Source organism: Cryptotermes secundus, unplaced genomic scaffold (genome assembly GCF_002891405.2).
Source record: "Cryptotermes secundus unplaced genomic scaffold, Csec_1.0 scaffold537, whole genome shotgun sequence".
Lineage (NCBI taxonomy): Eukaryota > Metazoa > Arthropoda > Insecta > Blattodea > Kalotermitidae > Cryptotermes > Cryptotermes secundus.
The window spans coordinates 2,110,319-2,136,594 of record NW_019740661.1 but is presented as its reverse complement, the minus strand read 5'-3'; the positions used below and the strand labels follow the sequence as shown (position 1 = coordinate 2,136,594).

General features: G+C 42.6%; 1 protein-coding gene across 1 annotated transcript in view; it reads right to left on the bottom strand.

The window, feature by feature from the left end:
* LOC111872498 (fibrillin-3) overlaps positions 1-26,276 on the bottom strand; it is a 136,802-nt gene that overhangs the window by 42,503 nt on the left and 68,023 nt on the right. The window contains exons 3-6 of the mRNA XM_023866478.2: positions 12,759-12,843; positions 11,223-11,332; positions 10,738-10,900; positions 3,941-4,089 (exon numbers count right to left, since the gene is read on the bottom strand). Coding sequence (XP_023722246.1) covers positions 3,941-4,089; positions 10,738-10,900; positions 11,223-11,332; positions 12,759-12,843 — 507 coding nt within the window. The remainder of the gene's footprint in view (positions 1-3,940; positions 4,090-10,737; positions 10,901-11,222; positions 11,333-12,758; positions 12,844-26,276) is intronic.

Here is a 26,276-nt window from a genome sequence, read left to right as displayed (position 1 = left end):
TAGGGTTGTGAGACGTTGAGGGTCCCACATTATCTAGACAGTCGGCTCGAAGATGGTGGTAAGATTGTCAGGCTTACGCGCCGGCCGCGTTTTACTCCCCAGGAAAATTATTTAATTAATTAGTGTAGTTGGTTGAGGCACTATGCCACAAGCCGGAAGGTCCCGTTTTCAAGTCCCGATGGGGACATTGGATTTTTTCAATTGACCTAATCCTTCCAGCCTCACTATGGCCCTGGAGTCGACTCAGCCTCTAACAGAAATGAGTACCAGGAATGTATGTGTGTATGTATATTGAAATTTAAATGAATTAACAGAAACTGGATTAATAATCACCGTCTCTTGTTAATATCCCTTCTCTCATTATGTCTTGACTTGTACTATTTTGAACACACACAAAACAGCGTGCTCCCTATGTACGCCGCATAGCGAAAATTTCTTTAGTTCAATGGGGGAGACTGTGCCAACATAACCGCATGAAATAGGGAAATATAAAGCTCGTGGTTGGTGTACAGTGTAGACAGTTTGTGTTGTTGTAGTGTAGCAGTAGGGAAGTGAATCTGGAAACTGTCTCTGGCCCACTAACGAGTTCTATTCATCCAGCCTTTCCATAAAAGACTTTCATTATATCTGTTTAAGGATATTATTTTTGACATAGAATGTGCTGTACGTATAGGAACGAGGATGCTGGTTTAAGGACACTGAAAATTTCTGTAGAGCCTAATCTGATTTTTGTTACACTTAAATTTGTGAATGGTATTCAAGAGCAAAAATGTCACTTTTTTCTGGATTCTTCAGACGTCTGAGGTTTTTGACAGTTGGTGAGTACATTATCATTAGCATTATTATTATTATTATTATTATTATTGTTATTATTATTATTATTACCATCATGATCATCATCAAATCTCCTGAAGACTGCAACCCACTACAGTCTGACATTAACTGTATACAAAGTTGGAGCATTGCTAACTCTATGAAACTCAACATTAGTATAAGTAAAGTCATATCCTTCTCCAGGAAAACCGACGTACTAATCAACGATTATAAAATTTGCCAATCCTCTATAAGCCGGACCGACTCAAAGACCTTGGAATAGTTATTGATGCTAAACTTNAAAGCTATCCCTCTAACAGGCCATGAAGGCCCATAGGGTTATGAGACGTCAAGGCTTCCACATTTTGTCTAGATGGTCGGCTCACAGATGGCGGTACCCGGGTTCGATCCCGGGTCTGGTCAAGTGGTATTTGTGGTGAACAAAGTGGCGCTGGGGTGGGTTTTCTCCGAGTACTTCGGTTTCCCCTGCCAATCTTCATTCCACCAAATTCTCCATCATCATAATCACCCGTGGCAGGTACAATAGGCCAATCAGTGGCCGCCGTGCCGAGTGAACCCAGTTGGACTCCACCCCCACTAAGCGAATTAAGAGAAAGCTGTTGGGTCTAGTTCGTAGCATTACCCTAACCTTGTATGAATATTATCTTTACTCGCTGCATAATGGCATATTGCAAATATATTTATTGTGCTTTTCTCATTTCTTAATGATAACTTTGATTTTTCATGAAATTATTATTATTATTATTATTATTATTAATTTATATAAACTGCTTTATTTTATATTTTGTAAGTTTTGTTATTTTCTTCTACGTACTCGTGTTAACTTTGTAATTGGCCTCTGAGCCCTTAAGTTTGCACGTTAATAAAAAAAGATTTGAATTGAATCATTTTCACAAAAATGGATTTCTACGTTCTGTAGGCCTATTATGAGCGTATTGTGTTACCTGTTGTTCTCTGCTAGTGTCCTTACTAGCTCATGAATTGACTATAATTCCAGAAGCGTTACAGATTATTTTAGCTTACTGAAATTTATGTTTCTTGTGCGTAATACTGCAGTATTTAATGTAACAACGTTATTTATTAGGAAGAAATACCTGACAGGGGACATTAGCCCAATTTTATTATATACTGTGTGCAGTACTTTTAATTACACCTGTCAACTGTATTTGCTTCATTTGTCATTTCGTAATAAGTGGAGTTAGGACTAAATCCTTCCACATTACACGTAAACATGTTCAACAGCTCATTTCAAGCTTGCCATCTTGCTAGTCATTCATATAAAATAGATCTAAGGTAATGACATTTAATGAAATACTAATTACCACGTAATAGGCCTGCCATAGCTCAAGCGGTTAGTCGCTGGCTTCCCATCGCAGCGGCCCTTGTTCGATCCCGGGTCTGGTCAAGTGGGATTTGTGGTGGACAAAGTGGCGCTGGGGCAAGTTTTCTCCGAGTACTTCGGTTTCCCCTGCCAATCTTCATTCCACCAATTGCGCCATAATCACCTTCACCTATCATCTGGGGCTGGTACAATAGGCCAGAAGTGGCCGCAGTACAAGGGACTTAGTCCCACCCCATTAGCAATAAAAAAATACCACGTAATATATTGGTCAATGCCTTCATTGGAGCTGGTTGGATTGTTTACTAAACATTACCGATCTAGCGGTATTTAAGGACGCGGTGCGGTCTCCTTACTCGGGTCTTTACGTTCACCATGCAAGCTCCTAATTCCGCAAATTATTCAAATAATTTTAATCTTCACCTGAATTTTTGCCCAGTTTTCATGTAGTACTGTGGTTAGTGGTTTGTTTTACGAAGCTGTCAGTATGCAGATTATACGGTGTTGATTTTAGCAGGACAGCTCAGTCAGTAAAGTGAGCAGCTTCGAGCTAGACCATACTTCGATATGCAGAAGAAATGGGGATTTTTCACTTTTCCCTTCTTCTGCCGCTCGAACACAGGGTTTGTGGGTTGAGATACTACTCGGATTATGTTTTGTCCTGTGTTAGTGGAGACCTAGCGACTGACTATTCCAACATCCAAGGGGTGAAGAGATTCTGAAACCTAGGTATATGGCAGTCTTTGGATCGCATTGGTCGGCTTGCCATTCAAGAAGAAGAAGAAGAAGAAGAAGAAGAAGAAGAAGAAGTTGCACTCACCCAGTATATACTAAAATGAGGAGCCAGGTTAGATCAGCGGTATAGCGACGGGCTGCCTTCTGGACGGCAAAGGTTCAATTTCCGGCAGGGGCAGAGCTTTTTTCCACTCCACAGTGTTCAGACTTCCTCTGGGGCTCACCCAACCTCCTATCCAATAGGTAACGGGGTCTCTTTCCCCGGGGTCAAAGAGTCCGGGTGGTGAAGCTGACCACTCACCTCCGTCTAGTTCCCAGGTCAAGAATGGTGGGGTTATACTTCCACTCCGCCATACGCCTTTATAGCGCGGTGCTTAATTAATTAAACTCCGGGACAACTTGAACTTTTTTCACTGATCCTACAGCCCCCTTGAGCCCTGGCCTCTGATTTTCAGTTTCATGATCATTTTACAGGCGGTAGGATTCCTTGGACGAGAGATCAGCTCGTCGCAAGGCCTCTACCTAAACACAGGACAACACAAACACAGAATAAACACATACACATACCAAACATCCATATCTTATGTGGGATTCGAACCCACGATCCCTGCTTCCGAGCGAGCGAAGACAGTACATGCCTTAGACCGCTCGGCTACCCTGACTGGCATTTTACCTTTACTTTACTAGAATGACCATCACACGAGTCTGAACAAGCTTTCCAAAAAGTGTACGCTGGAACGAGATGCCTAAGGTTACGCATATGGACGTAAATAGTAACATAGCCAGATGTCGAAATTCATCATCTTGTTCAAACAAACAAAAAAAGTCCGTGGTTTTAGTCCGCAAGCGAACTATACCGACCGAGCGACCGCCGCTTGTCAGCGAAGTTAGTGACAACTTTTGTGGATAGAGGGTGTTGCGAGGTCAGCGCAACGAATCCCCGCGACCGTTTGTTCAAGCAAATAACTGAAAGAAAATTTGAAGAAGATATAAGATGAGTAAAATAACACCAAAGTAGAAGACCGTCGTTACTTGTGGCAGTGCAGACTGGTTCCTCGCCCACCCACTTGTCCTCACTGCAGTACAGGCGGTCCACTGACGGATCCTGCAGGCTGTATCCCTCTCGGCACTTGTACACGGCCGCCAGGTATCGGTTGTGCGGCTTCTCCGGGTTCTTGCGTCTGCAGCACAAAACATCCACGTGTAGTCAGACCCTGTAGCATGGAGGCTCAAACTCTACTTCTGGAAGCCTCCGCTGCATCACTTCAGCTGCTACATTAAAAACAAAAAAATAATTACTCGTACAATGCCCAGATCGTACAAATGGAACTTTTAAGACAGTGTCCCTTACACTACGCAGCATAACATGATCGTTCTAAAACTGTAGTGGATGTATAGGTGTGGTTAGTTACTGCAGACTGCATTCGGCGGCTGGAACGTAAAACGGACATATCAAACTGAGATTGTTTATATCGAGGACCGTCGAGGCAGTACGGATTAAGATGACCCTTATGATGGTGAGCCAATCTCAGTGACCTTAGTGACCTTGTGGTCTAAGGCATGAAATATTTCCGCCCGCTCATACGCTGGGATCCTTTGGTCGAATCCCACTCAATTCACGAATGTTTGTGTTGTCCTGTGTAAGTAGCGGCCTTGCGTCAAGCTGATCCCCCGTCCAAGGAGTTCTACTGACTGTCTAAGATTAAGAAACTGAAATGAAACGAAGTGTTTCTAGGATTCCCTATGCTCCCATTGGAAGCAACAGGAAATGGACGGATGGTTAGGTAGGTGGGTAGGTGGGTGGATAGGTAGGTAGGCGAGAGGGCAAGCTGGTATGATGGTGATATTCTGGCAGCCTGAGAGAATGTATAACGATGTCGTGTTGCTAAAAGAAATTTGTGAAACACAGTTTCCTCTTCCAATTTTTTGCCTATTCCATTTTCATTCTTAGCCTGGTTTCGGTATTGAATAATGAAAGACGTTGCCATTCTACGTACTCGTATCTGTGTGAGATATATCTCCTAATGAGCCCCAACCAGTATAAAGAGCTTCACGAAAGCTTGATATGAACATCATGCCACTTGAGTCCAACCTTCACCTGTATGCTTTTGAATTGCTTACAGTCGACAATATGTGCATGACGACGGCCTAGAGGCTTCTGAAGTCATTGTGCTGGCGTCATTCAACATGCACAGAAATTTGGGTCATAATTATTCGAAATATTTGCAACATCGTTAGCCACGTTCTTGTATGACATAAAATTACATTCATATTGCAGCGGGAAATGCATATCCGGGTTTCGTATGGAAATATGTACATTGAGTCCATAAATATTCTTAACAAGCAAAAAACATTTCTTTATATTGTGAAATTACAAGCCTGTCGACCCTTTATATATTTTCAGAATGCATCAGGCAACTTCAGCGTATTGACCATTCAGGTTTAAGAACAACGAACAACAACAGAAAGTCTCCGTGGGTTCAGTCCGCAAGCGAACTATACCTACCGAGCGACCGCCGCTTTTCGGCGAAGTTAGTGCCAACTTTTGCTGATAGAGAGTGTCCACTTGGTCAGCTCAACGGATCCCTACGGCCGTTAATTTCGGTTTTCTAGACCTGAGCCGCTATTTCCTTGCAATAGCTCCTAAATTATCCTCACGAGGCTGAGTGGACCCAGTTCCAGACCAACTACATCTCAGAAAGTCGCCGGGAATCGAACTCGGACCTCTGGATCTGTAGCCAGAAACTCTGACCACTCGACCAGAGAGGCGGTCGTTTAAGAACAACAGCTCGCACATTTGGTTTGCAGACCGCCCCAGTCTTTAGCATAGGGATAGGAAGTGTAGACCCATGCAATGGGGTAACGACGATTCTGGGGACAAGAGAGAGGCTAAATGTATGAGCCCTTCTAACATAAGAATACAGGCCTGCCTCACATTCCCTCATCCCGTCTCAACACCATAAGCTCGTCGTTTTGCCACCAGCTGGGGATACTTGTGTGCTTATGCGCATAGCTGGCGCCTGCAAGCGTCACAACTGCAAAGTTAATTGTAGTAAGTTGGAATCAGTGAAAGGTTTTGCATAAAAGTGAAGTCACTTTGTTGCAATATTTTCTTTTTCGTTTATTTAAGAATACTTTCACTTATATGTGGAGCCGGTATAGCGACTGGCTACGGGCTGGACGGCCGAGGGTAGGAGCAAGATTCTTCTCTTCTCCACCTCATCCAGATGGGCCCTGAGGCTCACTCTGCCTCTGTCCAACGGGCAACAGGGACCCTTCCTCTGGTGGTAAAGTGGCCAGGGCGTGAAACTGACCCCTCAAATTCAACTAGTGCTCGAGGTAACGACTACTTGGATCTCCGTGTATGCATCCACTCCCCCATACGTCTTCATAGCATAAATATTAATCAGTTAAACCCAGGGACAATTTTACCTTTGCCTTATGTTTTACTTGTATTTAATTATATTTTATCATAGAGGAAGTTGACTCAAACGGTAACGAACTTGGTTTGTATGCGGAAGATGCCCGGTTTGAATCTCGGCCGGGACATTGAGGATTTTCATGATCTTCCTCAGGTTGTCCACAGAAATTTTGGAATACAACCGCTATTAGCATATGATCACTTCCTTCCACATCCTTTCCAGTTCATTATTCACCAGTCATTCTGCTGTCCGACGCTTTATTCTCTGAGATATTGGCAGCAACACTAAAGACTGCATCTATATATATATATATATATATATATATATATACACTTAGTTATTTAATTTAACTCCGTGGCTGAGATTAAGATGGCACGTTGACAAACTAAACAGTATTTGCAGCCCACAATTACTTTGGCCGAGCAGGGCCGAGCCGCTTGTACCTATAACGCAGGCCTCCAGGCACTTCCCTCTGCATTAGGCCGAGGCGCGTGATCAGCTTAACTGTCCGGTCGCTTGTCGACTGTGGTTCCTTCTAGCATCACTGCACAGGTAAAATGCAGTGACGAAAATAGAGGAACATGAATTCTTTCCCGAATTCTTCGTTCAGAGTGTCGGTGTGGTGAAGCTATCCCTTCAACAAGCCATGGAGGCCCATACGGTTGTGAGACGTCGAAACTCCCACATTTTCTATACAATCGACTTACAGATAACGGTGAGGTTGTCAGCCTTATGCGCCGGCCGCCCTTTAACCCCAGGGAGAATACCTGGTAGTCATTTCTGTTAGAGACTGAGTCGACCCCAGGGACATACTGCGCCTGGAAGGATTAGGCCAACTGAAAAAATCCAATGACCGCATCGGGGAATCGAATCCGAGACTTTCCGGTTTATAGCATAGTGCCTCAACCAGTTACGCTACAACGGTTACGTTTTCGTAGCGTAACTGATTTGGCGTGAAGGGGGGAGGTGGATTAAATATAATAGATTTGAAGTTCCAAGCCCATAAATTAAATTTGTGGCTCGGGATATTCGTGTAATCGAATCACGACTCAGAGAAACTTAAGCTTCCCACACTGTCGGTGCAGGCAGCACAACTGTTGCTCTCGTCACGGGTGTGCTATGCTGTTTTGAACTGAGGCTTCGTATAGATATTATACTTACTTACTTACTATGGTACAAAGCGGCCTCCGTAGTCTAGAGGTAACGTTCCCACCTCATGACTCGTAGTACGTGGGTTCAGATACCCGACGGAGGTCGTCGAATTTTTAAGGGCGGAAAAATTCAGGGAACAAGTCCTCCGGGAGGGACTTTAAGCTGTGGGTCCCGTGTCGTAGCTTTACGGCACGTAAAAGGACCTCATATCTCCAAAGGAGGTCACTGAGCCAAATTTACGGACGTTTCCCGCCCAACAGCAGTCTCTAATACCTCTGGTAGATGGGGGAAGCATTATAGGTACCTCTCAGCTAGTAGAGCCGGTCTCGCTGGCTGGGCGGGACTGATGGTAAGCACCAGTACCGGTAGGATATAGAGACTGGTAGAAATCATAGAGGGAAGCACAATGGACCAATACAGGTCTCAGTGCATGGGGAAACCCACCCTCTCCAATAACTAACTAACTAACTAACTAACTAACTAACTATGGTACAATAGGCCAGAAGTGGCCGCAGTACAAGGGACTTAGTCCCACCCCACTAGCAATACTTACTGTACTTACTCACTTACTTACTCATGGAGCTGAGCCCTTCTTGAGGAGAAGCCAAATCTACAGCTACTCAAGAATTTCCCAGCATTTTATGGAACCCGAAGGTTCATTACCGTGTTCACAAGAGCCCTCCACTGGTCCCTATCCTGGACCAGTTAAATCCAATCCATATCATCCCATCCTATATCTCTCAGATCCATTTTAATATTGTCCACCCAACTACGCCTTCGTCTCCCCAGTGGTCTCTTTCCTTCTGGCTTTCTCACTAATATCCTATATGCTTTCCTCGTCTCCCCTTAATGCTACATGCCCTGCCCACCTCATCCTCCTTCCAAGCATAAATAAATAATTTTTTGATCATCAATTATTTCTGAACATCAGTAAATGACATCAAATTTTGGAAGATTATTATTGAAGTAGGAAGGTGGCGCAAGTTTGCATTTCGTGTCCTGACATAATTGTGGAGGCCCTGATAGCCAGCATTACGGAGGCTTGATGTGGGTTTACAACTTACTCAGAAGTAAATAAAGAGATGAAGCTGTTTGGCAACTTTTGGTTTGTATAGTAAGTATAAACTGTGAATAAGGCATAATTCGTGACCACCATTTGTAAACATTCTCCTCCATCCCAATTTGGAGAGGCAACCTACACATTTCTCCACTAGTACTACTCACACACAACCAGTCCCTCTTTGTGGCTGATGTGACTAATTCCTGCCTCTGGATACAGCATAATGAATATGATTGCGTGATTAAAACATGTAATTCAACATACAAATTATCATAATTAAATTGGGCTGGTTATATTCTTTAAGAAGGAGATCATGCCTCTATAGCCGTCACTGTTCAGATGTGTTGGTGTAAAGTTCGTGTGTACTTGCAAATAGCGCAGGATTACAAAGTAATTATTCTGACAATCAGTGCTATTGCTGTCACGTGATGCCAGCTGCAGAGCTCTGTATTTTCAGTCTTTCATTATGGTGCCACCATGTCTGTGTGACCCGAGTAGCGTTGGGTTTGTATTTGGGGGGTGATCACTTCGAATCTCTGTTGTCACACATGTTATCTTTACTGAGATATTTCGTGGTTTTCATCAATCCCTGAAGTTAATGGCGGGATAGTACCTCCATTTTCGTGTCGTTCTAAATTCTCTCCAATTTACTTTTCACTATTCACTTTACCTTTCGACCGTATCTTGCCTGTCAATTTGCAGTTGGCTTTCCGGCCCTAAGGGACCGATGTCCGTGTTCTTATATCTCACGACGCTGCATACTCTGGGACACAGACTGCTTGGTTAAATCTCCCCAATCCCATTGCTAGCGACTACCTGCTCTTATATTCCATTTCTGCCTAATCGGTAACAAAAGTACGAGGTAGCGTAGTTGGTTGAGGCACTATGCTACAAGCCGGAAGGTAGCGGGTTCAAGTCCCGATGAGGTCATTGGATTTCTTTCAATTGACCTAATCCTTCCAGCCGCACTATGGCCCTCGGGTCGACTCACCCTCTAACAGAAATGATTACAGGGAATATTCTTGGGCGTAAAGGGCTGACAACCTTATCGCCATCATGAACCGATTGTCCAGAAAATGTGGGAACCTCAACATCTCACAACCCTATGGGCCTCCACGGCCTGTTACAGGGTTACTTTTACTTACTTTACTATAACAAAGGTAGACTTTTCAGAATATCTGTATATATTTAAATTTCTAGTAAAACTCTTTCAGTATGGGGCACGCGGTAGCGTAGTTGGTTAAGGCACTATGCTACAAGCCGGAAGGTGGCGGGTTCTAGTCCCGATGAAGTCACTGAATTTATCAATTTACCTAATCTTTCCAGCTGCAATGTGCCCCTGCGATCGACTTAGCCTCTAACAGAAATAAGTACCAGAAATCTTTCTGAAGGGTAAAGGGCGGCCGGCGCGTAAAGCTGAGAACCTGAGAGAAGTTGAGCCGATTGTCTAGAAGATGTGGGAACCTCTACCTGTCACAATCCTATGGGCCTCCACGGCCTGCTACAGGGATAGCTTTACCGTTAGCTTTTACTATTTGAATATAGTCTTCTCTGATTATGAAGTATGAGGTAGAAATCATAAGAGTTTTTTGTAAGATAACGTTGTTATATTGTCGTTACTGGGAGCACTTATTTACTAAGCCTTAATATCCACTTACGATCTTGGTGTCAGTTCATTGTCTACTCGTTACTCCTCCATAAATCGACCTGTCGACCATTGCACTGTCCTCTTCTCTTGTTTTTACTCCGCCTGCACTGAAGTAATTACTCGTCTTCAGGAGTAGATAGTAGGATGATATTAAAATTAATCTTAAACAAATAGGATATGAAGATTTGGACTGCATGTGACTGGATCAGGTCAGGATCCATTGATAGATTCTTGTGAACCAGGCAATAAACCAAAGAGTTCTATAAAACGTGGATCATTTCTTGACTATATAAGCAGTTTCCAGCTTCTCAAATTGGCCCTGTTAAGAATATTCCTGCCCCAACTGAGGATAAACTTGATGATAGAAAGGACAGCTGGTATGAGGAAGTAGAACTTGCATGCATTAAGTAATTTTCATATGAATCTTTTGTTATGAGACGTCGTAAGAGTAGGAAGAGAATATATTTTCAACCTGAAAGGTGGTCGAAACTAGCCGTGATGATGGTGTAGTTTCATGAGGCCTAGTTAGTTAATGAATTGGATATACCTCGTATATTTTGCACCGGAAGTGTTGGGGAGGTCCGGAGCCTTGAGCAGACCGCGTCCCAAGAGGCAGCTGAGGTCGAGTCGAGCGGCCATGGTTTTGTTGAGGTGCGCCGGTGAGACGGCCAAGATCTGGTTCTCGTGAGATCTCGTTCTGAGGCGGCGGCCTACGGCGCAAAGGAACACATTCTTAGGTTTCGGTAACAAGTCAACACGGTCTCCTAGGTTCTAACGCCATGTAGTTCTGTAGAAGTCACAGACGTTTCGGAGGAATACATAGTCTCCATCTTCAAAGTCGAAGAGTAGACCAAGAAAGAAGCAGGACACGCCATGCTGTCTACTTCTTACTGCTTGAACTTGAAGATGAAGATAATATATTCCTCCGAAACGTCGGTGGACTGCTGCTGAACTGAACAGCACTACAGCCCAGAAGATCGTGCTTTTCATAGTCACAGCTGTGAGAACATCAGATCCAACAATCTCACTGACCTTTGCCCTTCTTCTTGTGATTCTTCCTTCTGGGACCACGCTTAGCTCGAGTGTCAGCTGCAGGATCGAGAGCATCGGCCAACATTTCACTCGCGTCTGCAGGGGGCTCACTGCACATGCAATGCGCACACAACTCGTATAAGGCATCTGTGTACAGTGCGTCGCAAATTAACCAAATCCACGGCTCTGAGACTTTCTTTATAAATTGGTAGCTGCTTAGTTGCTAAAACAAATTGCCGAATTGTAAACAACCCGAATGTTCATTATCGTATTCACAAAAGCCCTCCACTGTTCCCCATTCAAAACCATATAAATCCAGCCAACATTCTTCCTCCCTATTTCTTTAGGATCCATTATAATATTATCCTGCCAGAAATTTAAGCCGGAATAACGTAGTTGGTATAGCGACTGGCTATGGGCCGAGGGGTCGGAGTTCGAGTCCCGGTAGGATTAATAATTTTCACTTCTCCATTCGTCCAGACCGGCTCTGGAGCCCACCCAACCTCCTGTGCAATGGGTACCGGGGGTCTTTCCCGGGGGTAAAGCGGATGGGGCGTGAAGCTGACCGCTCAACTCTAAAAAGTGCCGAGGTCAAGAAAATGTGGATCTATACATCCACTCCCCCATCCGCCTTCAGGGTGTAGTGCTTAATTAGTTCAGCACAGCGACAACTTACCTTACCTTACCTGCCAGAAATTTGTACCCATTTCTCTCCTCTCCCATGCGTGCTACATACCCCGCGTATCTTTTTCTATGTGATTTAATTATTCTAATAATATTTTAAGACGAGTGCAAGTTATGAAACCCCTCGTTATGCAATTGTATCGAGCCTCTTTTTACCCCATCTCTCTGATTGTATTCACCACACGCCATATTTTATCCAATTTATTAACAACTTAATGAGTTTTCTAACCCAAAGTTGCTGATTAGGGTGTCTTTACGCTAAAATCAATAATAGGCATTTCAGTATATTTTTATGTTGTTCATTATGTCTGTTCCGAATGCAAGAAAATCGATTACTGGAATATTTACTCCGAGCGAACAAACAGACACAGCCACCTCAAACCCTCTCTGCGCAAAGAACGCCTACAATATAAGTTCTTAAGTGGTTTAGGCTTTCTTGTCAGTCTGAGAGGATCCTCCTTAGGTGATTGGCCTTACCTTGAAAGCTACTTGTCCCAGACAACTTACACTTACAGGAGACTGGTCTGTGCTTTCCAGAAAGGCCCTTGGTCAATATTTTTATAGCTGAATGCCAAACACATTTTCAACATTCGGGATCCTCTGAAACAGGCGCCTTTTTAACGAGTATGTGGGTGATTTTGAACCTCCTCGTGTAATGAACAGCTCTACGTTACCACAGTTTACCGAACAACTTAGACAAAAAGTCGTGGACGACTCTTGTCAATTATTCCTGAAGTTTCGACCCATAAAGATTTTCATCTCGCTCTCTCTCTCAAAATAAGTCATCATCACTGAACCGAGACTCCCAATTTAGGAGCGTCAGAATCATTATATTTTTTGTCTATTATTTACCTGGATATTATTTCTGTTGAGCCCTCAGTCACATAAGAATTCTTCTCACCCCGGTGAAAAGGCGCCGACATCTTGTCCTTCTCATCTGTGAAAGATAACAGCAATCAACATTATTGACCATGGAAATCTCCTGTATAAACTTCCCTGATATTTAACTCTATTTAAACAACCGAACTATATTTAACCACCATATTTATGCATTAGTCTAGAGTGATTTTGCTGTATAAAATTCTTCCCTGCCCCTAATTTTGTTCGTGTAGTAACATAGTTGTCTGAATAAAAAATATCTTTCCATAATGCATAAAGCGATCTGTATCCAATGGGAAAAAAGATGTGTGATGTAATTTTTTATTCTTAGAGCTTCAATTTTATGATAAAATTAGTTCGGTCTTCTTTTCTTGCAATATCCTAACTTTCATATGTAAGTTAAAAGATGAAAGTACAAAGATTTGTTGTACAAGACCGAATAAATTTCGATATTTAAATATGGTCTACACAGTTCTTTAATAATTAATATGCATCCCACTAACGCACCAGCCTCTGGTTTCCTCCGCAAAAAGCTCTCTGGGGTGCTGCTGAAACCACTACATAACGCTTCCGCTAGCATCGTGTATACAGGTTTCCTCTGAACGGCCCTTAACATAACAATTAAAACATCGAGCCAGCTCTGTACCAAACGTTACCGTAACTCTGTATTTCCTGATCCCTCCACTTTGGAGCATCCGTGAAACTCTTTGTTTCACTTCAGTTTCTTAACCCTGAAACAGTCGATAGGACTCCTTGGACGGGTGATCAGTCCGTCGCAAGACCGTTACTTACACAGGGCAGCAAAAACAGAATAAATAAAACAAACATCCATCCTTCGAGTGGGATTCGAACTCACGATCCCAGTATTCGAGCGAGCATTAGACCTCGCGGCCACAGTGATCGGCTACTGGTGTTGTGTGTAACACAATTCCAAAACGTCAATAGGTAATTCACAAGTAATTCATATATGAATTTGTTCTGTATTAGTTTCATGTTGGAGGTGAAATATTACGTTCTAAGATCTATAACAAATAAAAACAAACTCCGTGGTTTTAGTCCGCAAGCGAACTATACCGACCGAGCGACCGCCGCTTATCGGCGAGGTTAGTGCAAACTTTAGCCGATAGAGGTTGTAGCGTGGTCAGCCCAACTAATCCCCACGACGATTAGTTTTCGGTTTTCTAGACCGGAGCCGTTTTTTCCTTGAAGTAGCTCTTCAGTTATCCTCACCAGGCTGAGTTGACCCCGTTGCAGATCCATTACTTCTCAGAAAAATTGGTAGCGCCGGGAATGGAACCCGAGACGTCTGGATCTGTAACCATGAGCTCCGACCTATACACCACAGAGGCGGTCTTTAAGACCGATAAGCTAATTAATTCTATTTGGAATAAGGAAAAATTCCCTGATCAGTGGAAGGAGTCTATTACTATACTAGTTCACAAGAAGGCTGATAAAACTGACTGTAGTAATTATCGTGGGATATCACTCAACTTCATACAAAATTTCATCCAATATTCTTCTCTCAAGGTTAAGTCCGTATACAGATGAATTTTTTCGGTATCATCAGCGTGGGTTTCAACGTAACAGATCAACTACTGAACAGATATTTTGCTTTCCTCAGATACTGGAGAAAAAATGGGAGTACAGTGAGACAGTACATCAGCTGTTCGTAGACTTGAAGAAAGCCTATGATTCAGTTAGGAGGGAAGTATTGTACAATATTCTGATAGAGTTTGGTAAACCTGTGAAACAAGTTAAGCTGGTTAAAATGTGTTTAAACGAAACGTATAATAAAGTCCGTGTAGGTAAATATTTGTCTGATAAATTTCCTATCCAGAACGGTCTAAAACAAGGAGATGCTTTATCGCCACTCCTTTTCAACTTTGCCTTAGAATATGGCATTAGGAAGGTCCAGGGAAGCCAGGTGGGACTGAAATTAAACGGGACACATCAGCTGTTGGTCTATGCCGATTATGTGAATCTCCTGAGTGATAATGTAGATACCATAAAGAAAAACACAAATTTTAAATGACGCTAGTAAGGAGGTTGGTCGAGAAGTAAACATAGAGGAAACTAAGTATATGTTGCTGTCTCGTGACCAAAATGCAGGGCAAAATCATGACATAAAGATAGCTAGCAAATGTTTTGAAAATTTGGCACAGTTCAGGTATTTGGGAATGACTATAACAAATCAAAGCCTGATTAAAGAGGAAATTGAGAGGAGACTGAATGTAGGTAATGCTTGCTACCATTCAGTGCAGAACATTTCGTCTTCTCATCTGCTGTCTAAAAATATAAAAATTAGAATACATGAAATTATAATATTGCCTGTCGTTTTGTATGGGTGTGAATCTTGGTCTCTGGTATTGAGGGAGGGAAATAGACTGAGGGTGTTTGAGAACAGGGTGTTGAGGAGAATATTTGGACCAAAGAGAGATGACATGACGGGAGGTTGGAGAAAACTGCATAATGAGGAGCCATAACGTGTACTCTTCTCCAGTATACCCTATTTACGCATGTATAGGCCCCACATTTTTTGCCAAAAATTCAAGAGGAAAACTGGGGTGCGGCTTATATTCAAAATATTCGAAATCACACTTCATTTAAAAAAAATTATATTCATAATTAGTAATACAGGGTGTTCTACTCCTGAAATAATATTCCAAGAAAATTATTTTTTCTATAATTTCTGTCTGAAAATTGTGCTGCGGCCTATACACGCACGCGGCCTATACATGCCTAAATACGGTAATTAGAATGATCAAGACAAGGAGGATGAGGTGGGCAGGGCATGTAGCATGAATGGGGGAAGAGAAGGATTGCATACTGAATATTGGTTGAAAGCCTGAAGGAAAGAGACCATTAGGAAAACCAAGAAGAAGGTGTGTGGACAATATTAAAATAGATCTTAGAGTTAAAGGATGGGATTGTATGGATTGGATTGATCTGGCTCAGGATAGGGACAAGTGGAAGGCAACACGGCAATGAACTTTCGGGTTCCATAAAATGCTAAGAAATTCTTGAGTAGCTGAACAATTGGCAGCTTCTCGTGAAGGGCTCAGTTCCATGAGTGAGTGATTAGTCTCATATTTTCAATATCTTGTGTCAAAAGGCGACATGTTGTAAGAAGGGAGTGTGCTGAGGTTACCAACATATCGAGTCATAAAAATATAAATTTCATAGTAGTCCGTGATGATGATGATGTTGATGATGATGAGAGTAATTCGAAGACGGCAACAGCAGAAATTAATGTGGCAAGTTTTTCTTCAGTCTTTCCAGGCGAATAAAATGATTGAAGACTACCTTAATATGGCGGGGTATTGGTGGTGTTGTAGTGGTAATGTGGAAATACTGCTATGGTCGAGACGTGGTGCTCGTGGCAGTAATATAACAGCGGTGTTGGTGGTAAGATCGACCATAACGACAAATATTGATCAGCCAACATACAGATAAAATTGTCGTACAATCATCTACAATAACAATCGCAGCAAAGGAAATATTTTGTTCGTACCGTGGGTTAATTGGAACAGATTAGGGAGTCACAAAAGAAGTAAAAACTGTCTCTGTTCACTATGTACTAGTTTTCAATTGCTTCTTCATGTCAGCTTCAGTGAGTGCTGTACGGCAACTTACTTCTTACAGTGTTTCTGTTGCGTTTCATCGTCTGCTTTGGATATTCTTATCATCGAATGTTTACATTTTGTGGAAGCGTCAAACTTTCACTCAGAAACTTATATCTCTCCACGTTCTGAACGCCTTTGCAGTTCAGCAAGTGTCAGAAACAGCGGATGACAGTTTGCGGTCCAACGCTCAATGCACTCGATTCTGTTTCCTCCATTTATGCTGTTTCGTTACATTTTGGCTGAGGTTCCATCGTTCTTTGCAGCTTCCTTCCAATTTCTGGGGTAACTAAAGACTTTGACTGCCAATCCGTACTTGAAATGTCGTCATATTCTTGTGCTTGTTTCAACCTAAGATATTTTAGCATTCGAAGTGTTTTCCGTCTTAAAATTCCTTTTTTCAGACTCAGATCCTTGGGAATTTATTTTGTGGTAAGCTTATTAGTATTTCGGAACACACTAATATTAACAACCTAAGCAACGATACAGGAGACAACGGTATCCTCCGCCATATTATTTAAGGCCTGATGGTGACCACATTGGTCGAAACATGTAGTGGAAAACTGTAAAGTGAATAACTTTTAGTAAGTTTTATAGAGGCCGCTCCATAGGTCAAGCGGTTAGTAGCTGGCTTCCCACCGCGGCGGCCTGGGTTCAACCCCGGGTCTGGTCAAGTAGGATTTGTGATGGACAAAATGACTCTGGGGCAGATTTTCTCCGAGTACTTCGGTTTCCCCCGTCAATCTTCATTCCACCAATTGCTCCACAATCACCCTCACCTATCATCTGGGGCTCCTACAATAGGCCAGAAGTGACCGCAGTACAAGGGACTTAGTCCCACCCCACTAGCATTAAAAAAAAAGTGTTATAGAACATTAGTGTTGCGCGTGAAACTGTGGAACTAACTGTTAATAATGAAAAGTGCATCAGGATGCTACAATATAAGTAATATCATGTCAAAAAGAATTTGTTAATATTTATTAAAAGTAAAGAATGTGTACCTTCTCAAGGAAGATGAGGTGGGCAGGGCATGTAGCACGAATGGGGGAGAAGAGGAATGCATATAGGATAATGGTGGGAAAGCCGGAAAGAAGGAGGACACTGGGAAGACCAAGACGTAGATGTGTGGACAATATTAAAATGTATCTTAGAGAGAGATGATGGGATGGTATGAATTGGAATGATCTGGCTCAGGATAGGGACCAGTGTAGGACTCTTGTGAACACGGTAATGAACCTTCGGGTTCCATAAAATGCTGGGAAATTCTTGAGTAGCTGCAGAATTGGCGGCTCCTCAAGAAGGGCTCAGCTCCAGGAGTAAGTAAGTAAGTAATGCAGCCCTTCGTTATAAATACAATGCTCTGTATTCACTGGTTACTTACACGTAACCCAAACGTCCCCGTAATTTTGCTCGCGGCCTACCCAATATCCCCTATATTTACACAGTTACACAAAAGCTAGAACTTCAGAGACCTATAGCAAAACAACTGAACGCTGTTAATCACTTTGTGAGATGTTATACCTAAAGAAGAAAATGGTTCATTCAAATAAAGTTCAAATTGCATGCGATATTCTCTGTTCGAAATCAATGGTGCTTCACGGCTATACAGTTCAAACTGTTCTAACCCAACATATAACAATATGTGTCTGCTCCCTGGCGCATAAGAACAAATGTGGAATTACGGTGATTCGAAAAACGATCGGGCTGAAATCATTAAATGTAGGCCTAAATGAGTAATGGAAGATGGACAGCCGCTATCTTCCTGTTAGGCGCTCCCTAATAAGCGCTATGAATAATACCACCGTTAACTTTAATTTGATTTGGTTTTACGATATTAATTTGCGCACAATTATTAACTTCAATAATACATAGATTTGCGTGTAAATTGCTCAGTTGCTGTTCTAAATCTTCACTTTTATGGAAAATCTGATTGAATGACGAGCTGTTAAGCTGTTTCTGACTACTCAGAACTAGATCTATAAGAAAACGTCCTCGTAGGGAGACTAAATTTGCTTTCATACAAATAAAGTATTTCAACTTGAATTCTGTCGCATTGACAGGTAAAATCCCTTGAACTGACGGAAGTCCCAGAGCCAGTGGATTAACAGAGATCGGCATGCATGACGGAACAAAATTTTTTCTTTCGCTAAGTCGAACTCTGTACTTGAGGGGTGTCGGGAGTCATGAATTTGATAGCTGGATGTGTCTTTGTTTAGATGAAGGGCGTGTCCCGTTTTGGAATGTGACGTTATGTAGACAATGCATCTCGCAGTCTTCCTGGAACAACTCTGCGGGAAATTTCACATGGTCTCCAGCAGGAATGCTATTTGAATGACAAAAAGCATTGCCACGAACTCGGCTGGGGCCCAGCGTCTCTTCTCTCACATTTTAAATTTTAACACAACTGAAGAAGGGGACATACTTTCATGTAACAGTTGCCCCCCCCCTTCCAAAGTCTCAGAATATTACAGAAACGGGCGTCTCCTTAACATTTGGCTAACATCCCACCAATTTACTGAAAGGAGAAAATATAGGACCTAGGTCCCTATGGCACGGTTTCCAGCTGAGACTAGATGAAGGATAAACAAATATTATTTGTGACCAAACTTTGAATGAAACAGTAAAATGTGCGTTAATCAATGTGATAAGAAATACCTACATATGCTTTGTATTTAGAATACGTCAAAGCGAAGTCCGTGGAGCAGAGCTGTTCATGAGGAACTAGTAGTTGCTCAGCTAGACCAGAAATACTCGCCTTTTATGTACACGTATCCTGAAAATTCGCAGGAGCACACCACTGCGCCCTATCCTAAACCAGGTGAATTCAATCCAATTTTCATGCTGTACTTCCTCAATATTACAGAAGGATAATCAACCCGTCCAGTGTGACTGATAAAATGTTCTTTTTCTTTGTAAGATTTGAGGTGTTCACGGCTGTGACTATGAAGAAAACAGTCTTCTTTTTCTTTCTTTCCTTTTTAATCTTTCGTCCTTGGCATATTTCGGTCTGAGAGACCATCGTCAGGATATATCAATACGGGCAGAAACTATATTACAATGTGTTTGGTCAATATCAATACATACATACAGTATCATCACAATACCATGAATATAAAACCTGACCCTTTAACAATTACAGCGATGTCCATGAATATATTAAAATATTTATAAATTATTACAATTAATCCGTTTACAAATGTGGTTTAAAATAAATTTTGTAATAGTAGTTTCCCCTTGAATTGATATATCCTTCTGAAGATGGTCTCTAAGACTGAAAGATGTCAAGGATAAAAGATTAAAAAGGAAAGAAAGAAAAATAATTTTATCAGACACACGAGGAGTTGATTATCCTTTTGTATTATTGTTAGCGTGACGGACCAGGATGAACCAAATCAAATTCCTCAGTATTAATTTCAATATTATCCTTTCATCGAGGTGTAGGTGTCTAGGCCTTGTAAGTGATCCTTCTCCATCATGTTTGTCGATATATACTCTTCATGCATTTCTTGTGTATCTGTGAATTGTTTGGTAACCCGAACAAGCCGACTCTCTGGACAACGGCAGTTTCCCTCACATCCGGCACACTTCAGGGTTTGCAATGCAATACTGGGCAGTGTTGTGTTGGTATTACCAGCGGCGCTGTGGATGGCAGTTCAGAAATAACAAGTTGCATTGTTCTGTCCTGTCGCTCTTTCAGGGACGTAGGTTTCATCAGGTTAACATCCCAGGCCGGATGACTCAATGCATTGTACACAGTTTCAACAAGCGATATCTCACGTCAGTTTTCTGGGAAAAACTTCAAGGGGACTTGCTGATGTCGCTGAACATGATTCCATGCGTAGTCTGCGTCCTGAAGATGGAAATAATCCGTATTTTATGTAAGAAGAATTGCTCGTTCTTCGCCAGGCATATGGTTTCTTTCCTTGTAGCCGTCCGCCGACGTACAGCTGCCACGACTTTCGCTCGAGCTTGAGGTCTTAATCACAGGATACGGATGCTTCGGATATGGGAGTGGAACCCACTTCGGGGTTCATGAATCCAGGGGCTAGAGAACACCTTGGATTGCAGTTTTAATTTAAAGTTTCATTAATGATCAATATTTACATTATTCTCCAAGCTAGCCGCTCCGTCCGCCCACTCGCTACCACTACTGTAAAACACTTCTCTGTTCTCCGTCTATCTTTCAACAACTGTCCTCCTCAACTCCCTATAACTGACTTTCCTCTCTTTACCAGTCCCCCAGTTGGCCTAAAAACGAAAAATAGAAACATAAACGAGAAAGCGAAGGGTCGAGCCCGACATCTGTCCTACATCCACATTTTGGAGATACCCGTAAACCTTTGTAGGTCTTCAAGGCACACGAGCAGGGAATCCAAGACCCCTCCTGGCCGGTCTCGCACCAGGTCAGTTCATGGGTTTATGATGCTGGGAGTAAACTGACGACGTAAGGGACAATAGTGACACCCTAAGCCTAAGGAGGACAATAGCTGAATTACAACTAGACGGGTCCTGGGATGGTATCTCGCCGGAGGAGCGTCTCATGGCGTTAAAAATGCATAAGTTGTTCGTATCCTTAATTAAATAATTTTGGCGAGGGGCGTACGGTTACACCTTGTATCACCATATGCAAGTATGTTAGGCAAAAGTCTGGATGAAAATCAATAGTAACACAGCGCTAAGCGATCTAAGACACGAAACGTTTTCGCTCGCTCGAATATTGTGATCGTGAGTTCGCATCCCACTCGAATCATGGTAAGGTAAAATTGCCCCTGTGCTCAACTAATTACGCACTATACCATGAAGGTGTATGGGGGGAGTGTGGATGTATAGATTGAATCATGGATGTCTGAGTTTATTGCCTGCTTGTGTTGCCTTGCGTAAAGTATTGGCCTTGTGAGAGCTGATTCCCCATGCAAGTAGTTCTACCGGCTCTCTATAAGGTACAGAGTTTCAGATTAATTCTGAATGGGAACAGGCTAGAGGACATAACTCGTAGAAGGAAGAAGGATTTATTAAGAAATTAAAATAAATGCATGTAAGTGAAAATAAATAAACCCTGGAAATGAGTATAGCAATACTTGCACATCGACTTAACAGGGTAGCTATGTTACGTATTGGCGAAAACATGGAGCACATTTCATAACATCTCGGGGTGTTCTGCGTTACACTCACGATAGGAAAGAGCAACTAGAACAGTTTTACTTGGATAAATGACTAGTTAAAACACCGGCACTTTAACCAGATTTCTCTGAATTTAATCGGTACTGACACAATTACATTTCCTATTTATTATGGTGACCTCATCTGTGGTTTAGTGGTCAGAGTTCCTGGCTACCGATTCAGAGGTCCCGGGTTCGATTCTCGGCGCTACCAGATCTTCTGAGAAGTATTGGGTCTGGAACGGGGTCCACTCAGCCTTGTGAGGATAATTGAGGAGTTATTTCAAAGGAATAGCGGCTCCGGTCTAGAAAACCGTGATTAACGGCCGTGGGGATCCGTTGTTTTGACCACGTGACACCCTCTATCCACAGGAGTTGACACTAACTTCGGAGACAAGCTGCGGTCGCTCAGTCGGTTACAGACCACGGAGGGTTTTTTTTTATGTTTAATGTATATTTGTGTCAACTAATGCACAATTATTTACTGCAGTGACACACCATAGTTATGGCTTTATGTATTATATGGTTTCGAAGCAACGAAACGTCAGTGGCTGTAAATCGCTTTGCGTACTATGAAGCACCGCGTACTGTCTCCTAAATACCAAACTGGAGACGGAGAAACGGAGGAAAAAAGATGAAGAGGCGAACGGATTATCGCCTGTATTGATAGACTTGATTCGGTGGGTGACCAATTCACTGAGAAGCGTTTTTCATAATAAATAGGATGGTTGTGCTTTCGGTACTCATATAGCACTTTCATATGACAGTTAGACGTAAATTTATACTTTAATTTTGCACTAGTGTGTTGTCTTCTGGGATATAATGCCCGCTATTTGCTGGCTACTTGCTTGTTTTTTTTTTATTTATTTTTTTAAATTCGCTTAGTGATGGGGGGGTGGAGTCCAACTGGGTCCACTCGCCACGGCGGTCACTGATTGGCCTATTGTAGCCTGCCCCGGGCGATTATGGTGATGGAGAATTTGGTGGAATGAAGATTGGCAGGGGAAACCGAAGTACTCGGAGAAAACACACCCCAGCGCCACTTTGTCCACCACAAATCCCACTTGACCAGACCCGGGATCGAACCCGTGCCGCCGCGGTGGGAAGCCAGCGACTAACCGCTTGAGCTATGGCGCGGCCCTTACTTGCTTGGTTTACTCTTCGACACTGAAAACGGAAGGAATATATTGCTCTGAAAAGTCGGCAAACTTCTACATTACATATTTGTTGCGACCGCTGTGTGGCCATTGAATCCAATTGAGTTTGTGTGGCGCGGTCTTTACGTAAGAGGACCGACCCTTAATAACTAGGGTTTAGGCAATGCAGGGGGAAAGGCTCTGTGTAGAATCACCACTCAGTAACTATTCATTCAGAATTCATGTCGTGTTTATTCACCGTTGCTGTTCCAGAGAGCACTGTAACGTGCTTGTGGGGAACTTGTCAGCACAAATTGACACAGCTGAACAAACTACAATGAAGTCCCAGGCTTACATCGATCCGACTTTCAGGATCCGTAGACACACGGGTACACAAGTACTCGTAAGTTTTATTTTTGTTTAAACTGTTTACGTACTTTGAACTCCACGGTCATCAATACCGGTTATTTAGGGTTTATATACATAATACAGTATAATGTGGTGAATTTTAATCATTTTTATTGTATATACTTTACTAGCTATAACCATCTATTGAGGCCGCGCCATAGCTCAGGCGGTTAGTGGCTGGGTTCCCACCGCTAAGGCCCGGGTTCGCTTCCGGATCTGGTCATGTGGAATTTGTGGTGAAGAAAGTTGCGCTGGGGCAGGTTTTCCCTGAGTACTTCGGTTTCCCCCTGCCAATCTTCATTCCACCAATTGCTCCAAAATCACCCTCACCTATCATCTGGGGCTGGTACAATAGGCCAGAAGTGGCCGCAATGCCAAGTGGACTCAGTCCCATCCCACTAAGGAATAACAAAACTATCCAATGAAACTAATATGACAAAGAAGTATATCGCATTTAAGTACTGTTGGACTTAACGGTTTCCATCCTACAGGGAAATCTTCGGAATGAATTATGAATTGCGTAAGTCGGGGTGGGGGGAGGGGCTTAAAGTAGTTGCTTAGTTTTAACACCGAAAAATTCACGAGAATTTCCCTGAGAGAAAATAATTGCGTTCGGCGCAGTGGCTTCACTGTCTAAGAAAGGGTCCAAAACTCTATACAGATTATCTCTCTGCTAATAGTGCGTGCTTCATACGTAGCCAAACAATGTTTGTGTTCAAGTGTTTGTAAATATTTTTAAAAAGTTTCCACCGCACATCAGAAAGTACACAGTAACTTGTACAGTTCATATCATCCTATTTCTTAAAGTCATTCAACATCTGCTTCAATTTTCCGTTGGTGTCTTTGTCGGGCGACCGTTAATTTCACGGAGCAGGCACCTTCCAGCAAATACTCACTCAGCTATTTAAAAAAAAATCCCCATATTTTATGCAACCAGAAGCTTTATTACCCTACTCACGCTACTGGACCCCATCCTGAGTCAGCTGAATGCTGTCCACACCCTCAAGCTCTTTTTCCTCCATTTCAATTTTAATATTGTGGCGTGCTACCTACCAGCCAGAATATCTGAACGGGCGTCAATTGCTAGACAACGGCTTGTTAAAACACGTTTCGAAGACATCGCATACAGAAGCGTCCATTGCCGGGAAACGGCTCAATAAGCGTTGTCCCCGCTACAACCAATAGCTACTAGAGATAAAATCAACGTATCACCTAAAAATGAAAACATGTTCGCGAGACAACGAAGTTCCCTCTACAACGAAATCCTTCAAGAAGGTGTCTTGTAGTCCGTCCGACTGTAGAAGATAAGAGATCAGAGGAGACCAGATCAGAGGACAGATCAGTGGCAAAGGGAGCAGAGCTGAGAAACCAGCTCAGCCAAGAACCAGAGGACGAAACGTAAGAGATGACGGACTAGTTAGGTCGCATCGTCTGCAAGACGAGATTTCAGAGTGACTGTAGTTGTAACTGTAAACGAGTTATCCAATAAACAGGTTCGTCTAATCCAGAATCCACAATTATTTGTCACGGAACCCCGGATACGTGACAATATTATCCTTCTTTGTACGCCTAGTCCCCCAAGTAATCCTTTTTCCTTTCGATTTTTAAACGGAAATTATATATGCATTTCTAATATATCCAATGCCCTCTACATGTCTTTATAATTTCATCCTCTTTGATCTGAGCTCCACGGTTCAAAAGCGGCCTGCTTACTGACTGGTTGGTGAAGGGCACAACTTGTGAGGCTCCTCGTTATGCACTTCACCATCCTTCTGTTGATTTCTTTCTGTGAGATCGACTTATTCCCTTCAGCACCTGTTCTCATATATCCTGAACCTTTCTTGGTTTCTAAGCGAGAGAGACCATGTTTCATACCCATACAAAACAACGTGCGCAATTATAGCTTTCATTTAAAACGTTAAATTGTCCTTTAATTTCTACTGGAACCGGGTAACACTCGACACTCACTCAGCAGGTCTCCGCGTGTAGAGAAATGTAGATGTCTTGGTGGCAGGGATAAATGTGAGCAAGCGGAATTACCTCGCTTTCAGTGCAGTTGCACCAGTCCGTTTTCGAATTCTGGCCACTAGAAACGACAGTGGGACTGGTCTTTCAATTTTTCAAGGGGCGTATAGATTTCCAAATCGAAATGTGAGAAATAATTGTAAATTTGTGAATTGGAATGCTATGCTCAGTTGAAATGAGCTTCATTACTTTAATCAACATGTGAAGAACTGAAATCTAGAGCAAATCGTGTTGGTTGTATACACTGTACAGGAGATGGCCTGAAAATAGGCCACGGCGCTATTTTAATCAGTTCTCCGCAACCCCGTATTCCAGCTCTAGTAATGTTAAGCTGCATATCTACCCGATCGGTACAGAACTTTTCTTGCTAAAACCTGACCTGTGCCGCGCCAGTGGCCGTGCGTGCAGTCTTCGTGTGTTCCTGCCATTCCTGTCTGTTGTAATGTTCTGGCAAATTGGGACGTGACCCCATGAAGAGGAAGAGAAAGAAGGTGATGTAGCAGGAGAGGGAGAAAGAGACCGGTGAAAAGGAGTGGAAGAAGAAGATAGTGAAGAAGTAGGAGGAGTCAGAATCACTGGGTTTTTGAACACCGTCGTCAGAACCCTTTAGAATCTACGAATAAAAGGAACAGTAGAAATGAAAAGGAGGAGGAAGAAAAAGAAAGAAGGTATGAGGAGATAAATTAGGTCAAATGAAGAAAATTTTCGGAAGAGACATTTGTTTGTCTAGTCACTCATCTCACCGTTCTCATAATCACCTTTCGTTATTATAGGAATCAATATTACATAATAAGCCCTATTCAGTGCACTTTTTATACGAGGGTTGGAACTTTAATAGTGGCAACACTGCTGTAGAGACGCCATGCAACGGAACCAAATAATGTTGCTTATACACACGTCAGTTACATACCTACCTTACCTCAGAGCAAATGGACTCTCCCTTCCCACATCACGCGCATGCACAGTGACTAGAAGAACATAGCTGGCGGTCTAATGTAGTGTTGTCACGATGTTTTCGAAACAGGAACAACGGAGGTGGATAAAGATTGAATTACCAGATGCTGTANGCCGTACAGCACGACAGTGTCATCAAGGTCTTCTAGAGGCTTGCGGGGAATCTGCATTTTCTTACAGAACAGTGGC